The 18,238-nt window shown below is 39.5% G+C and overlaps 1 protein-coding gene across 1 annotated transcript in view; it reads right to left on the bottom strand.

The window, feature by feature from the left end:
* LOC122781004 (leptin receptor-like) overlaps positions 1 to 18,238 on the bottom strand; it is a 37,416-nt gene that overhangs the window by 1,221 nt on the left and 17,957 nt on the right. The window contains exons 2-14 of the mRNA XM_044044481.1: positions 16,773 to 16,830; positions 15,127 to 15,179; positions 13,136 to 13,384; positions 8,842 to 8,959; positions 8,342 to 8,523; positions 6,653 to 6,801; positions 5,789 to 5,930; positions 4,775 to 4,935; positions 4,566 to 4,665; positions 4,187 to 4,286; positions 3,536 to 3,750; positions 1,377 to 1,384; positions 989 to 1,048 (exon numbers count right to left, since the gene is read on the bottom strand). Coding sequence (XP_043900416.1) covers positions 989 to 1,048; positions 1,377 to 1,384; positions 3,536 to 3,750; positions 4,187 to 4,286; positions 4,566 to 4,665; positions 4,775 to 4,935; positions 5,789 to 5,930; positions 6,653 to 6,801; positions 8,342 to 8,523; positions 8,842 to 8,959; positions 13,136 to 13,384; positions 15,127 to 15,179; positions 16,773 to 16,786 — 1,551 coding nt within the window. The 5' untranslated portion in view covers positions 16,787 to 16,830. The remainder of the gene's footprint in view (positions 1 to 988; positions 1,049 to 1,376; positions 1,385 to 3,535; positions 3,751 to 4,186; positions 4,287 to 4,565; positions 4,666 to 4,774; positions 4,936 to 5,788; positions 5,931 to 6,652; positions 6,802 to 8,341; positions 8,524 to 8,841; positions 8,960 to 13,135; positions 13,385 to 15,126; positions 15,180 to 16,772; positions 16,831 to 18,238) is intronic.

Below are 18,238 nucleotides of genomic sequence, written 5' to 3'. Positions count from 1 at the left end.
CAATGGTGGTGGTTTATATTCAGCTGAGTGGCTGAGTGCCTTCGTGTCAGGAGGTGAGGACAGTAAGAGGTTTGTCAGGAGGAGAGCACCTGTAAATAATTTAACCAGTAAGGGAAGAAAGGGTCATGGCTCCCGCATATATTGGAGGAATCTGAAGACACTGTTGGAGCTGTGGGCAGGCTTCATGCTTCTATGCTTGTCTGAGATACCAAGGATGAGATTTATTTCTCATAGAAAAAAAAACCCCACACACTGTGTGCCTCTGTTTTTCCCCAAGTCGTTGCAGACTTTCTTGATTTGTTTTCTTTGTAACTGATTTGACATTTTAGCGTGTTTTTCGGGGAAATGATGTACTATATATGTATATATGAGCAGTCATTAGAGAGGCATTGACAAAGCTCAATGATGTCCTGTATGCAAATTTCCTGACCTGTCTGTTATCTGAGCAATTACTTAAGATGCACAGATTTAATAAGCTCATTGTTTGAGTGTTACAGTAAACCCTTTGAAGGCTATTATTACACAGCCGTAGTCTGCAATGTGACATCTGTTATTCCCATGCTCTCTTGCTGCTATCTGTGCAGGGCTAATAAATCACATTGCAGTGTACAGTATGCCTCAGGCGGGGGTATAACAACACCAGTGTTGATACAGACACACCTATGTAGCAAGCTGCAGCACCCTGTGATCTCTTTTATTTCAGTCCAAACCTCCATACCCTACAGCACTCAGGCTTACACAGAGGAGACATGTATTTAGGAAATGCTGCAGTGTTCAGAGCTGTGGCAAATTGGTGTTGTTACAGTTCCTCATTTTAGTCTGCTCTGCTTCACTGTGCCTTTGCCCGGGTGGACTTTGATGGTGGAAAAGAAAGGATGGGGCTGGGATTAGTTTAATGCTACTAATTAACAAAAGACAGAGGAGAGGAACATACTATCTGGTGCTGGATGTCATGCAGTCCTTCAGCACCTCCGCTGCTGTTAATTACCTCAGGCGCTTCACTATCTCTCCCAGGATTGGACTGGCCTTGCATCTCTTGAGCTGCTGCCTGCATGGTCATTACAAAGAATAAATTTATCCAGTGTGAGGCACATGTGCTGTTTTGCTCGTTGGCTGTCAGGATTAAGACGATCGTTAGTCCTAAGGTGACACGTTTCGAGGTGAAAAAAAGATATATGTTATTGCTAATTTTGTTTTTGGTGTGATTTTGTATTTATTTATTTATTTTTCTGACATTTCAAATATCTGTTGTCTTCAAAACCTGTTAATGGTATACATGACCCCCATAGATGATCCATGGGAAGCTGAATATCCAACTAAGATAGCGTTTGTTTGGATGAAACGGCAGCAGGTTCTGTGTTGTTGAGCAGACCTACGTTGTGTCCTGCAATTCAGGACATTAGAGCATTACAGTAGAACATAACAGCCTTTATAATAGCAGTTTTCTACTACCACCTCTCTCTCTCCCCTGTTGGCTAACCAAATGAAACAATTTGCAAATGGAATTTCCTTAACCCCATTTTAGTGTCTCCAAAGGCAACAGACAACTGCTTTTATAGATAACAAAAACAACACAGTCTCAAAATAAGTTTCAACATAACTATGGCAGTAATGTAGGTGCTATTGTTTCAATGTCTATCTCTTTTAGTATTGTGTTGGTATTAACCTGCAGTAAATTAGGAGTTGTTGTAGGAGTAATATGGACAATGTTGTTTGATAAAGTCAAGACTGTGAGTATCCCTGTTAATTGATGGTTGAGGCATTTGCATCTGTTTTCCAAGTCTCATCTGTTGTGCCAACAACAGGAGCATCTGACTTAAAATAATTAGTGCGACACCTGTAATCGCCAGCCTCAGAAGTTTTATTTGAAGGTGTAAATCATCCTTGGCAACATGATGCCAGTGTTTCACAGTGTTTCATATTTTCTGTGACATTGAATTCTCTCCATGCTGATCACCAGAGAGTACCATGTGGCCAGAGGGCCTAATCCAGTTACAATATGTGCATCAACCATACTTCATCACCGGCAACAGTATCTACCTCTCCTCAGGCTGTGAGACTACACTCTTGAGAAAAAAAAATGCCTCCAAGTGCCACTGTAGTCTTGGATCACTTTGTCCTAATCCAATCCCAAGCACAACCACAACATCCTAGGAGAACAAAACTCGCCCTTGGCCTGAGCTGAGAGGAAGCTCACACCTGTCTTCTTGGTATGGCTTCTGTTCTTGAGCTTCCAGAAGGGAGAAATAAATAAACAAAAGATACAATTTCTCCTTGAGTCTTCCAGTCTGCCTGCAGGATGGATTCAACAATAATTAGCTTTCTCGCCCCCACGACAACCACTAAACGAATTGCAGATTACTTCAAGAAGACTTGGTTATAGTTTTATGTTGTCAGCTGTCTAGTGGTTTTTGATGATCAGAGAAGGAAGGTTTTGCATGCTTGTAGAAAGAGGCATGGCTCATTTACATGCACGTATTTCTTAAAACACTCAAAAGTTTAAAATGTCATGTTTTAAATTTGGTAAAATAAATACTGGTGAACTCTTGCCTTGAACTACAACCGGGGCTTGTAGTTCAAGGCAAGAGTTCACCAGAACGAGGGCCTTTCTGCATGGAGTTTACATGTTCTCCCCATGTGTGCATGGCTTTTCTCCAGGTTCTCTGGCTTCCTCCCACAGTCCAAAATTATGCAATATGGGGATTAGGTAAAATTGGACACTCTAAATTTACTCTTGGTGTGAGAGTGAGAGTAAATGTCTATATGTGGCCCTGTGATGGACTAGCGAACTGTCCAGGGTGCACCCCCCGCGACCCTCCTGTGGAGGATAAAGTGGTAGAAAATGGATGGATGAAAATACTGGTGAGTTGACAGCAGTTGACAATAATTTCAAATCAGATATGGCTATATGTTTAATTTTGCACATAGTTTTTACTTGCATTCATTATGTTGTGTCATGAATGAAAACACCGAAAATAAATACTAGAAAATGTTTTTTTTCATATACTAATCACGCTTGGTCTTATTGGGTATTTAGTCTTTCTAACAGCAGGAACTTCGAATAAACCTTGTCACATGGTGTGTACCTAAACATAAAGGTCCAATGTGTAGTAATTAATGACATCTAATAGTGAGAATAGTGAGATTGTAACAAGTGATGAACTCCTCCTATGTCAGGAAACCACAGTGGCCGTCACATACCAGAAAGAATAAAGACTCTCTCCATTATTACACTCGCTCTGCCAATTCTCCATTCTTTTTCATTGGTTTATGCATCTGATTTATGCTTCAAAAAGTAAAACACATGCTGCTCAAGAAGCACATTGGCACAAAATGGCGTCAGACTAGCTTGGTCACATGCCACGAATACCAAACGTTTTATTTTTGACACAACAAGTACCAATAACAAAAACAACACATGATGACTCTAAATGATGTGGTTTCACAGCATAAACTAAGCTATGAAAACATGTTAGACCCCAGCCTGAAATACGACCTGCCTGTTCACTGTTCTGTTTGGTGGTAAGTCTCTCACCATGATCTATAGGAGAGAGGTAGATCGGTTTGGAGCTGATGGGGCCCAGTCGAGACGGCACCTCCAGCCACAGCTTGTAGCAGTTCATCCTCAGAGGCTGGATGGTGCAGGTCCTGACCTGCAGGCAGGTCGGCTCTGTCTCCCCCAGTTTCTCCCCCAGTTTCTCCCCCGCTTTGTCCCTCTCCTCCATCACATAGCACGGCACGTCAGCCCACCTGGCATAAAAAAAGTAACGGAGGGAAATTAATGAACACCTTAATAGTGTCATCATGTTCTCCTGTGATTCATCTACATTTTGTAAATTTTTCATTACCCAAAATAAACATAAAACTATCAACATAAGAACCGAGTAGCTTTGAAGTAGAAGTGTTAGACTTGTGTTTGCTCTGAGGTCACAACCGCTGACAACAGTGACTTAAAACAGGGGTTTTATTGCTATCTTCCTGGCATTAATTCACACTGTGTGGGGTTGAAAACAAGCATTTCCAGGGTGTGTCGGTGTGTTCATGAACGTGTTGTCTGGTACACTGTGTTCAGATCAGTTATGAGTGTTGATCTGAGGTTACATGAACAATTTGAAAGCTTAAAATAAAGGGACATTTGAGTCTATTTTAAAGGTCTGTAAGGGTGGAGATGTAAAACATGCTTTACCTGTTTCGAAATTCCATTTTGGTCCACTGTGTGTTCTCCCAGCTGCACTCCATTGAGTCAATATCACCGTTAGTTTTACAATTTATATCAATGGAAGCTCCTGAAACACAGAGAGAGGAGCGCTTAGGTTGAGGGAAAAATAAAAACAAGCTTGACCCAGGATAGCCTCTTCACTGGAGTTTACTTTGGTTCACATTGTTGTGCTATGACATGTCAGACCCTTCCTGTCTTTGTCCACTGGTTCAGGGGACAAAAAGACAGAGAAGCATCGTTTTCCAACAACTTAAAAAGGTTAGAAGTTACTTTCAAGACAGATATTTGTATCTTTTTTGTATTTCTTTCTCTCTTTGAACATTTAGTTTGTCAAAAAAAAGCTCACCTTCTACAAAAATCTGGCTGTACGGGAGGGTCCAATCCTGAGTGCACTGCAGCAGGTCATACATCCGAGATTCTGAAGGATGCACTGTGATCTGGCTGACCTGTTTATGGGTGAAAGAAAAGTCAGTGTGCTACTGTGCAAATTTAGTGAGTCATTCAACTTTCTCCCAGAAACACAGACATGGGTATGATAGGAGTTTGTGTTCTCACCCACTGGTTGACTGGGTGGTACTGGCTGTGGTGAAGCTGCTGGTCCCAGTTGAGCACCCATAATGCCATGCTGGCATTAAAGCTGTGGTCGTTGAACACACAGTAGACTGTTATATTCTCGCCCGGCCGTGCCACGACTTTGTCAGGGATGTAGCTCACAACTGTACACAAAAAAGAAGTTTTGTTTTTATTTGTTTTTGTAGCCATGAACAAAGTTTAGTGATAGAAATAAAGAGGATTAAAAGAAAGATTATTCAATCAAGCAAAACGGCTGAGTCACTCTCGACCACCCACAGGGATTTTGAATGCTGTTGTTTGCCTCATGGCTTCATATTCCTCACTGTATTTGTAGTTTGTCAGACTACTGACAGAGTGAGGTCAACTTCTCTGGCAACAAAGGGAAAGGAAATTGGCTCTCAACAAGTGGAAACTTGAAAACAACATGCTGTTTCATCACTCTTCGAGCTTTGAAGTTATAATGAAAAAAAAATAGAAAAAGAATATGCCGGTCTTATATAACCAGATTCATTACTGTATAATAAATATATAACTGCAGAATATGATTAGGATTTTACACACTCTGTAAACCAAAAACGGGTTTCTGCTCTTCACACAGTGGCTGAGAACAGTAGTTTGTTGTTATTGTTGTATTATTGTTGTTTTTGTTGGGATTTACCACTGAGAATGTACATGTTCTTTTGTCTTCATATTCATTTTTCTTAATTGAAAATGAGCTAAAATAAATAAATATCAATCAATTAATTGAACTTAATCATCTGAGAACTACACATCTCCATTATTAAGATATTCTAGCGATGGAGTGATATATGTCTAAAGGTCTATTTAAGGAACCCCCTCAACCAACTCCAGGCCCTCAGATCACCTGCTGATTCTGCAGGAAAATTCAAACAATATGTACAGGAAGAAAAGACACATAAACAAGGACAAGCTGCAAGCTCTGAACTGTCTATGTGTCTGTCTTTGTCTAAATAGCTGAGCAGGAGTGGTTCTCACTGTATAGGTAGATGTGGTGACTCTCACTCCAGTCACTCCACAGCGGAGGCTCCTCCAGGCCGGAGCAGCGGACCTGGACGGTGTAGTTGAGGCTGGGCTTCAGATCCAGAGACTGTCTGGGCTCTGCAGGTGCAGACACCACCTGGAGACAGAGGAAAGCACAGCAAAGACAGAGTGTGTTCATCAGAGAACTGTGACTCAATCAAAATCTGTCACTGAGCCATGACTGTGGGTGGGTTTCCATCAGCCTGTTGTTAGGAACATTTTTGATTTGTGTCCAAATGGAAACATGAAATTCAGAAACTTTATGATGCATCTTAATGGAAACCAAGCTTATTTGCAGTAGTTACTAAAGTGTTAGTAAAACCTACAAACTAACCCACAGATCATGTGTTTCATGTCTTTTTAGATGTGTCTGGCTCACCCTAAAAACCCTTCTGGCTCTATGGCAACATAATAACTAACTAATGGAAGACATTTTCAGGTGTAAAATGTTAAAGGATTAACACACACACAAAAAAAGTGTCAGGTTGAAAACTGAGTGCTCATATTATCTTAGGCATGCTGCAGGTCTGGAAAGAGCTGTACTGCTGTTGGTTTTTTTTTTATTGAACATTTTACTATAAAAGAATAAAAAAGTATTAGAGGATGAGACAACCAATGACATATGGGATGATAATAATACACGTACAGTATATATCTGGAGAACGCTAATGCTAAAAAAAAAAAAGATTAGGCCATAATGTACCTCAAATCATGACAGATTTGACTGAGGTAGTTAATCGGAACAATGGGCAAATGAAAATATTATGCATATGCAACCAACCCTAGAACCCTTATGTATATACACAGGTGAGTATTTACCTGCCAGGATGGATGAGTGCTGTTAAAGGTGTATCGGACTTCATATCTCAGTGGTCCAGCGTCACAGTCTGCAGGGTCGTCCCACAGTAAAATCAGTTCCGCATCGATGGTCTGAATGTGCGAAAGGTTGACTGGAGGCTCCGGTTTTACTGTAAAGATAAAGCACATAACTATAGATAAAGAACTCTCGTCTCAAGAGAAGAATCAAGTCAAGTCAACACACTCGACACAAGACAAATCAAGTCACAATATTACCTTAATCCTACTGTAATTGCAGTTTCCATTTCCAAAAGGTTACCGAATCCATTTGCATTATTAAAATAAGTCAATAAACTCAAACAGACTATATTTTCTAATTTGAGCATCTGCCTATATTGAATCTAAATCCTGTCTACAGCTTTGAGGTCATACATCATATACCTGGGTAAGTAATTCACTTTCTTCATATGATAACATATGATACAGCAGAACTACCTCTAAAAAGGTGTCATTTGATGTAATTAGGCACATCTTAAGCACAGCAGTGATCAATACTCTTTAAAGTCATCATACCAGAATGATCGATATTTAATGAATGAAAGAGTCACAACGTGCGTAAAGAAAGAAATATAGACAGTAGTGATTACATTTCTTTGCAAGCTTGCCATAAGTGGCTAATTAATTTCACCTTTTGGTTTTTACATACACATATATGAAGCTAATCTACAGAAAGTCACGTCAATAATAACAATTTAAGACCAAATAATGCAGCTGGGGATTTTCATATTGTATAAACCATGTACAGGATTTATCATGAGACTTAGTGTCCGTGTCAGGTGGATTTCAGAGTCTTATAGGTGCAATTACCATGAGCTACAGTGACAAACAGAGCCAGAGATACTCGAGTGTGATGAAACCACAAAGACTGAGAGAGAGGAACGGTTACTCAACACTATGACTAATAGCTCAACCATTTATTTTCCAGACTACATTAGGGACATTCTGTCTGAAAGCCTAATTTCCAAAAACTGAGTTGATGCAACATCTTTTTCCAAATATAATCTCAAATCACTGCTCTCATCAAGTCACCATTCAGCTACATGGCACACAATGGCAGTTCAAGAAAGCGACATATGAACTAACTTTCCACCTCTTTGTGTCACGTGCAAATCAACGGGAGACACACACGGCACATTGTAACTGAGATGGTGAGAACTGGAAATCACAGTCAAACCAGACACACTCCACTGAACGTCTTTGTCTAAACACACTTATATCCCAGTCTTGTCTTCCAATCACAGGTGAATCAGACTAATCTGTCTAGATTAATCTCTCTGAAGCTTGCCCATCGTAAATGTTGCAGCTTCATACATGGCTCAGTTTATTCTTGGCATGTGTTAACGCTAGTGACTGAAATCATTTGGGGGAGAAAAAAAAAACGTGAATGCTTGGAACTTCTGGTTTTTTCAAGACTTTCAGTAAGTAAGCATTACAAAGGAGAGATTGCTCATAGCAGTGACTTGGCAATACCAGAGTGACTGAATGTCTATAAAACAAATTTACTAATAGGTAATGAATATTTTAATGTCAAATGATAAATATGACAACTATACAGCAATTTAGTAGTTATGGATCAATTCATGTCTTTCAATATAGGAAGGAAACCTACATTACTAAGATACGACAAAAACTAAATCCAAAATGTCGTACCGGGTCTGGGAGGAATTCTGAGGTGAACCGGCAGAGATGTGGCACTGGAGATGCCGATGGTTACCACGGTGATATAGCTTGCTGAAGTGTAAAGAGGGACAGAACAAACAAAGGAATCCTCTGCCTCACAGACGATGGGATTATTGGACACAGCGCTGTCATGTGGATCCTCCGTCTGTGACCTGGAAATGGACAGAGACAATTTAGTTGCAAAGCTCTCCTACTGATCATTGCAAAAAGTTGGAGTTACAGAATAAACATCGGTGAGAAACTAATGGAGCAACATTCGTAAAAATGATATTTAAGATCCAAAAATGATTAATCTGACCATTCAGAAATCATATTGCAAGACCTGTCTGACCATATCCTGCTACTTCTCAAACAACTACTCCATCATTAGCATGAAGGAGTGTGCGGTGAAAACAATTAATTGGAAACGACACTGGCAAAACAAAACAGGAATGAATTACTGTCACAGGAGCGAGCAGGTTCATACTCACAGACGCTGCAACTTCAAACCTCCGTCCAAAGAGACCGATGTTTGGCCACGAGACTTGACGTCACAAGTTAATTTCTCCCAGGTTTCATCAATTCTGCACAGTATGTCCAAACAGACACCTGACAAGAAATGACACATGTTAGTGGTGTCTGAGATATGTGAAACCATGATAAAAAAGGTTTCTGAGAAAGAAGCCTGTCTTCGCTATTCTGAGATATATGTCAGCCAGGGTCACGCTAATTTTTCTCAGAAATTGAATACTGGGTCAAAACATCATACCTGCTCGACCGTCCTTTGTTCTATTGTACAAAAGTGGCAAATTTAAGAGATGTGTTGGTTTAAAAAAAGTAACTTGAATTTGCCACAGACTGTTACTGTTAGTGTCTTCAAACTGCCCTTTGACTCAGTTTGTCTTGGTTTTTTTTCAGAATAAAAGGCTAAATTTTGCATGAAAAAAACCTGAATCTGATTTTTGAATTCATCTACGGGCCGGTTATCAATGTTGGCGGGCCGGTAAGTTAAGGTAACTTTATTTGTACACAATGGTAGATTTGGTTGAAGGTAAAACCTGTAGAAGTTGTTTTTTTTGTTTTGTTTTTTAAAAACTGCATACGTTTCCCGTGTTTCCTGGATGGATTCCAATAGAGTGATTGAGAAATAACTAACTATGTGGTTATAAGAGCATTACTAAAACAACAAATCTAATGGTGCCCTAGGACTTTTGGACAGACCTGTACATCCCTGAGTGATTTTTTTTAGGAATTCCTTGGTGCATTTTTTATTTTTCACAATAAACAGAACTAGATACATACTGAAGTCAGTATTCAGTTCAGTCTATCTCTAAGAGGGTGAGGAAAAGTTGTAGTCCATCAGTAATGTAGACTACGGAGCTGCTAAAAGTTGTTTTTTAAGTACCTTGTGAACACAAGATAATATCTTATCTTATCATACCCTTAGTATCAGTCGGGTGCACATTTCTCAAAGCAAACAGATGTAATTTGAAGCATAACAGCCCTGTACCAAAGAAAAACTAGCTCCTTCATTTGGTAAAAATGATTTTTCGGGCCACAGGAACTCACTGAGGACACAAGTGGACACAGGCCAAAGTATAGTGGGGGGTTCAAAGTCTTTCACCTTGCAAGTCAAGCACATGCCCTAGTAATGTAGCCAGTACAGTTGCATTAAAACACATGTTTCAAAATTGCTCTAGAAATCAACAGCTCAGGTTAGAAATGCAATTCATCCCCATAGTCAACAAACTACAGGCATATAATGCCTTCACAGTGTGTGTTTCATCTGATATAAAATAAAATATTTATCTGTGTAAAGAGCAGCAACATGAAATGTACTTAAGTTATCAGCATGTGGCAATAGTCTTTTTTATTTGCACATTGGTGCCATTTCACTTTGTGAATTAAATTTCCTAATAAGTATTCAGGCATGTCTGACAGAGTGTCGTGGAGTACTGAAGGGGGGATTTTATGATGGTGTGCTTGATCACATCCTGATGTGTTCACAGAAAGAAGTGGCAAGACATGATTAAATAATACACTGAGCATACAACTTGATACATTTTAAAAAAAAAAGCCTTAAAATATTCAGCAATTCAGTTCTTCGTATTAAAATTCCTAATTACTCCATAAATATTCCTTCTTTGGTTCAATAACCCTGAGATAATCATGTTTGTTGTTCCGTCTCGTCCCTCTGCGATCATTAATCCAAATCCGACTTGTCTCGGGGAACATTTTGGTGCCGATATCAACAAAAAGATGTGAAGGAGAAAGTATGACTATGATGCGAGCACCCGGAGGAAAATGATGTGTGAGAAAGTCTTAATATACCCTGCGGCCCTTGGTGCGCGTGTAAAAATCAAGCTGAATAACAATCTTGAGTGACAAAATGCCTCATAAAGCAATCAGGAGGCACAGTGCTGGCCTTTAGTGCCTCTGCTTAATTACCCCTGCACAGACATTAAGCAAGAATGTCTGGCATCATTGATCTGAACGCATCACGCCGCCTCAAAGATCAATATGACAGAACAAATCTTCCTCAGCCCTCTGACTCGTGCCTGACGTCCATATTTACTTCCACGCAGACAATAGTAAGGGATTATTCTTCTAGTTACAATGGCACTCGGTAGAACACCTTACTCCGCAAGGCCAAACACACCTACAAGTTTTAGTCATCAGGCGGTTACCTTTTGGGATTACATAATCCCAAAAGGCAAGTAAACTATCCACGACAATATCTCACAGAATATCAAAGTGTATGTTTCAACGTGGAATGATGTGTAACTTCACAATAAAAACATTGATTGACCAAACTATTACTCGATTGATCGAGAAAATACTCAACTAGTCTCATTATTACTTTTATTAATCTCGATTAATTGAGTACTTGCTCGGTCTGCCAGAAAATGTTGAAAAATGTTGATCAGTGTTTCTCAAACATGGACAGACCAAGACATGTTCAGTTTTAACAATTTCTTTGTTGTATGGAGCAAAGTAACTCGAAGATGATCACATTTTAAAGCTGAAAAATATGAGAAATTTGTTTTAATTATTGAAAAAAATCCCTCATGTGGCCTGCCAGCTGCCAGTTTGACACCTCTGCCTCCGCCTTATTCCACATCCACCAGATAATGGTGCAGATCATTTTAAGACCTCTTGATTCAGATACAAAATGATGACCTGTACTTTTTAATTATTGCATTCTAACCTTACATTAACAGTGGAAGAGCAGCTGGTTTGATTTCATCATGACTAATAAAAGGAGCAGGGAATCCCTATCGACCACACGGTATGATGTGGTCACAAGCCCGCTGATGGGAGACAGTGAGGGACATTAGGTGAAAATCCACTGAAGTGTAACGAGCCAGTCGAGTTGATCTTTAGGAGGCAGCTTTGTCAGTGATGAGCGATGCAGCCGCGGGCAAATCATGACTCTGTGACACACACAGCATCATTTTGTTTATTTGTTCTAATAAGCACGAGCCACATCAAACAGACGCACTGTTGTAACCATGGTTCACAAGTGTGTCATTTTGATCTTTCTAGTAAATATTATGCCGAGGTTCCCCCCCGAGCAGAGATCATTAAGGGATAAAATTTGGATTCAGTGAAGGTCTTAATTTTGTTTTCATACTTTCCAGTTTCATCTCCTCTAACGCCTTCCCACTCTAAGAAATTCATATGTTCGTCACATCATGATTGGATTACTGCAATGCTTTACACTTCAGGGTAGATGAGTTGTCTCTTCACCCTCTTCAGCTGGTCCAAAACACAGGAGAAGATATGCTGATGGGGAAGATACAACGACATGATCACATCATCCCCTATTCTACCTTCACTACACTGTTTATTAGGTATTATATTGCTTGTTTTTAAGTCATTGCAAAATACCCCCACCTTATTTGACTGACTTGTTGCACCTTCATGCTCCAGGCAGAGCACTGAAGTCGATAATTGCTCCTGGATGTGTTTTACTGATAATTATTTGGTGACTTATTGTATTTTATTGCTCCTTTTAACTTCATTTAAGCACATAAAGCATTTTGGGGCAGCAGGGCTTGTTTTTAAGTGTGCTATATGACCTTCTGAACTTCTAGCTGTCATTTTCCAAGGTATCAATGATGTGATCAGCCTTGCCTTGCCTTTCAAAAAATGTTGTCTTTCTGCCTTTGTTCTCCTGCTCTGCTGTCATACACGACGTCCAGCTCAACATCACCCCCACCACCATCTTTGCTGCCTCAAGTGATCCATTATTCTTAATCCTTCATCTTATCAGGTCACCAACCATCCCCACCAGTGTCTGGACTTCTGAGAATTCAGATAGTTGTTGCTCTGAAGCGTGAAGCCTTCAGCTTGGTTCCAATCACCACAGACCCTTTAATTGATATATTATCAAATGATGATGCACTAAGTATGATATGATATGATTAAAATGGGAGTGTATATGAAAGTTTGTGTGTATGTAAAGATCTGGAATTTAAGGACCATTTCTGTGTGTTTTTAAAAAGTCAATTTCAAATAAAATCTTTGGATAATGTGAATATGCCTCCTCGTCTTAGATTTACAGAATGTTGTCACTGAGTTGATCACAAGACAACTGTGGAAAAGCAGTGAAGTAACCAGTGGTTTGAAATATGTCACTTGACTCTGTCAACAAATCCTTTGTTACTCAGCCAAGACTGACAGAGCCCTGACAAGCCCTGATCAAAAAATTCTCACCCATGGAACAGCACTAAAAAGACTGATAGATAAATCAACTGTTGGTCAAGAAGCATTTTTTCATACCAGTGTTGAATGAACTGCTGTGGCCAAAGGGCTCATGAGGACGTAACTCGGATGTCAAGCTTTTGAAGCTGCAGCGGGGCTGGTGTGGGAGGACTGATTCAGAGCCGTTGGTCCCCGGTGTGTGCGTGCCACCTCCCTCCACATTAAAGTGGGTTGTATGTGAATCACAGCACAGCTCATCCTGCCATGGTAAGTCCAGGACACCTGCCAGGAGAGAGTCTCTGTCCTCTGGCTCCAAACACCAAACACCTGTTCACAGAGAGGGAAAACAAGTGAAGACAAGTTAGACATAATTTGACAGAACAAAGAAAAAACATGAATATAGCGTGTTTGTTATGGAGATATGGAGGGTATATAAAATTTGAAGAAACGTGTTCATCGCACTTTTAAATAATGTGTTTTGTCCCAAACTGGGTGTTTGCACGGTGCATTAAGACATCGATATATTTTGAACCTTTGTTATATTCCAAACAAAGAAAACTCAATTAACTCATTCATTGTCTACCTCTTTATCCTCCACATGAGGGCCACAGGGGCGGGGGGAATACCAGCTGACATTGGGCGAAAGGGGGGAAAACAGCGCGGACAGGGCGCCAGTTCATAATGAAACTGAAAATACCACGAGAAGAACACGGAGACCCTGTTGGTAGCTGCGATGAAATGAACCATACTCAAGGGAAATATGCCAAATGTAACACAATAAATCTGAAGGACTTGTGTGTCAACACTAGTATGGAGCCATGGTGTGCAGTGTAGCAGGAGGTCATTTATAGACTTACACACTGTGACCTGCAATTTCTTAAAAATTCAACAATTCTACAGCTCAATGGGAAAAGGGCACTTCCAGGTTGAAACTAAAACTAATATCTGACAAAATGGCAACACTGATTTTCAAGACTTGTCCATCAAATAAGTCACGAGAACTGTGACATCTTGTTACATACAGTAAGTGAAGCTATGTGGCATACATTTTACAATAAAGCTTTCTGTGAAGCATATTTTACATATATCTAGTAATTAAGTTAAGTTCTTTTTATATAGCACCTTTCACAAAGTGAAAAATCACAAAGCGCTTTACAATAAATTTTGTTTTAGGAACAACTAACAGCCTCTGCCCTGAAGACCTCAGGGTGCGTGTGAGGTAGTATCAGGTCAGAGATGTAAGAGGGAGCTTGTAAAGTAAAGCTCTAAAAGTAAAGATCAGAATTTTAAAATGTACTCAAAAATGAAAGGATAACAAGTGGAGGCAAGATAAAACTGGTTTGATATGTTAGTTAGTTAGTTAAAAGCCGAGCAGCAGCCGCCTGAACAGCCTAGAGACGGTCGAGCTCTTCCTCATTAAAACAAGTAAAAAGGCAGTTACGGTAGTCTAAACAAGAAGACATAAAAGTGTGATGAATCATTTCACGTTTGGCATTGCTGGGTCATATTTGATGCGAATTGTAGCAGAAATATGAATTTTATCTTTATGTCTTTATGGGAGGAAAAAGTATACGTTTTTTGTGAGAGTAATTTTGATGAAATTAAAACAAAGTAAAAGAAATCCTGAGGAAATCATTTTTGACAAACACAAACAGTCGTTAGAGGGAAGCAATCTTTTTATACTCAGTGTGTGAAGAAAGATATTATCACCGACAGCATCACTCTGCTGTTAATTACATTTATACTGGAGGTGGAAATTTAACACAAAGGTGGCAGCAGAGACGCTGATATTGCTGGATCTGAAAACAAATTCTATCTAAAGTTTATCTCTGCTGTCATAAAAACAACAGACTGATTGTGGAATTAGAAAAACCAATGCTAGAGAGAAACTGATAGTAAACAAAGATACTAGTTTTCAATTTAGACCACTTAAAAGTTTTTGTCCTGTCTCTTTACTTGCACAATAACTTATTTGTGAGTTTCATATATGCATGTATGTCCCTGGAAGTCCAAATATCCAAGATACAGCTGAACTGTATATGCACAAACACATAGGAGATCGAACTTACCACGGGATACCAGGAAAATGTGCATCAGGATCGGCAACATAGCTGACGAAACCCTGTGGAGAGATGCAGAGAGAATGAGTAATGTAGGATCCACAGAGAAAAGGTTCAAACTAGCAGGGTGATAAGATAAACACGGACTGTACAAAAAGAAAAGGCTAACATAAAATGATGCAGCATAAGTCATCATTGATTTAATTAGGCCTAAATGGAGTCTGAAATGTTTGCAAAAGAACGGGTCTAATGGCTAAGTAATGAGAGGTGTACACATGGAGCGCCGTGCTGGGAAACAGGTAAGAGTAACACAGACACATAGTGCAGCGGAAAAACTTCTCTACAGATGTAATCTAATGACTCATGAGATGCAGAGTCGTTCATGTGAGGCGTGATGACAAGACGTTGGCCTGCAGTTCCCAGTGCTCCAAAAGACAGACGTTTCCTTGTCTGCTGACACTCAGACGTGTACTGTGTTCATCATAATTCATGTCCCAGTCTAGAAATTAGCTCATGTGACAACACCAGGAAAATATCTACAGTGCTATAAAAGAAGTTATTGATTTTTATGTGTCTGCAAAACACAAGGTGTGGATTCTTTAATTTCATTGCCACTGTCTTGCACCATTTTCGTCCTTTTTGAAAAATTGTTTATAAAACTCAATGGGACTTTAACCTGTTTAAATAAAAGTAAATGGAATAAATATAAAAAAAAAATAAACACCTGCTTTATTAAACTTATAGATCAATTTCGCCTTTGTCCTTCACCTGCTCTTAATCACACCTAGTGATTGTTCAGGCACTGGTGATTGTTCTGAACAGTTTAATGTTGTTGTCACATTAAATACACATTGAGTGCTCATCTTCCGATTAACACTGTTTTTTAAATGGCAAAAATCTGTGCGTGTGCAGAAATCGAAGAGTCTTTTAGGACTAGAGACTAAAAATAAACAAAAATAATCCACAAGATCCTGCAGAATCAGCTCTGTGCATATATGACGGCATCACATGCATCTGCGCAATATCATAACGCATGATTTCTGAAAATATACTATGTCATCTAGTGATATCAGCGCGATATAAACTGTTGAGAAATATATTTAGATTTTTTGGCACAAATAGACCACTGCCATTGTTGAGGGCGAGTGCGCCTGCAGTTATAAAACGAATCAATGATTATTAGACTAAAACATGAAATATGCCAATTCTGATATGTTCATGCAAAATTAGGTTTGGTTGGGGAAATTAGGATTAGGATAATCGGACACTTTAAATTGAGCATAAGTGTGAATGTGAGAGTGACTGGTGTGTCTATATGTTGACCCTGCGATGGACTTTTGTCCATTGGCTCCAGTTCCCTTGTGACCACCGTCATGTGGAGGCAGTAGACAATGGATGGATGTCAAATTCAATGCATGATCTATATTGTATGCTGGGTTTGGATTCCCCTGGAGGTGAGATTATGTTAGTGTTACTTTTTTTCACCAACCCGAAACCCAAGACACGAACCATTTCAGACTCTTTTCAGACTGAGGGCTTCATCAGCAGGAGGGAGAAAACCCCCCATCAGGCTCAATCCAAACATCCGTGCTTTCACTGTTAATGAATTCAATTTGACTATGCCACCTCACTAACAAACGTGCTGCAACACTTACATGGTACTGGTCATTGTGTGAGCATGGCCCCGCTGTGCTTCAGTCAGGGTGAGACTCGCTGAGGAGAGAGTGAGGAGAAACAGAGATGCTTGTGAGAGGGTTAAACTGATGAAACACTGATTACACTGATATGAAACGGTGCTGCGAGCCAGAGATTTAGAAGAATAAGTAACTGAATAAATATCTGTGACCTGATTGTAGTAAATTACGGTGAAAGAAATGCTGAATTTTCCTGGCAAAGATGAAACCAGATGGACTGAAGAGTCAATGTTTCAAGTGGTGTTTCAGTATATCAAAGCTACTGTTCATTCTTATACACACTAGGAACCCCTGACTATAACTAATGATTAAAACAGTAGGCTGTGAATAGGCAGGCACATTAAACAATATCTGCTGCAGCATGACTATAAAATGTTAAATAATGTTAATTTCACTACAGAACAGACTACATGAGCTCTGTTGGGCACGGGGAAAAACGTATATACACTGGCCCAAGCACTGATACATATCAGATACTGGTTTATAGAGAATTCTGAAACTGTGAAAGCTCCAGTGACTTTTAAGTCTGTCTTCAATTAAAAAGATGAAGGAGAAAACGGATGGGTGGACTTCACCAACTACACCATGATCATAAAACTACAACAAATATCGTAAATGCTGTGTTATTTTAGAGCTTTTGTTATCATTACATCCCTTCTAGTCAAGTATGTTCCCTGCACTTTACTCCTTGTTGTTGTTGTGTTGTGTAACCAATCAAAACCTGAAAGGCAATTAATGAATAACAGCGACAACATCTATTAATTCATTGATATGCTATACCAGGACAAACACACAGTGACTGGATGCAGTGGAAAAACAACAGCAGGGATAAAATGTCTGTGTGTCTGTGTGTGTGGGGAACCATGTGTTCAGTGTGTGTGTGTTTACTTGCATTTGTGACCTCTATCGGACCTTCACTGGCATCAGCAACCGACCTTGTCAGGTCTAGTAGTCATGGAGACCAAAACCTGGTCCTTATGAGAGCCTGATTTCTGATGAACCGGTGAAGTTGTGTGTCCTAAAAAGAATAGTTGTGCAAACCTGTGTGTGTTTAATAAGGTAAAAGTTGTCAATGTGTGACAACCTGTCATCCTGTATAATGTGAACACATCTGCCATCACCTTCAGTGATGGCAGTTTATCAACTGTTGAATGATAAACATCAGTATAATTCCCTATAAGAGAAGTAATGAGCTGTCATGTAGCAGTTCTGTGTTTTAATAACGAGGTTTCAATTTCCGTATTAATAGAAACTGCAACACCGAGCGCATCGCAGGCGACACGTTTGCGCAAGTGCACTTTGCATTACTAATAATTTCAGATATAAAACTCATAAAAGATTATAAATGTTAAAGGGAGGTAATTAAAAGAGTAACAAAAGAGAGAGATAATTAAGTGCAGAAATATACACTTAATTTTCTTAACAAG

The sequence above is a fragment of the Solea senegalensis genome, linkage group LG14, assembly GCF_019176455.1.
Source record: "Solea senegalensis isolate Sse05_10M linkage group LG14, IFAPA_SoseM_1, whole genome shotgun sequence".
Taxonomy (NCBI): Eukaryota; Metazoa; Chordata; class Actinopteri; order Pleuronectiformes; family Soleidae; genus Solea; species Solea senegalensis.
This window is presented reverse-complemented; position numbering and strand designations above follow the sequence as displayed.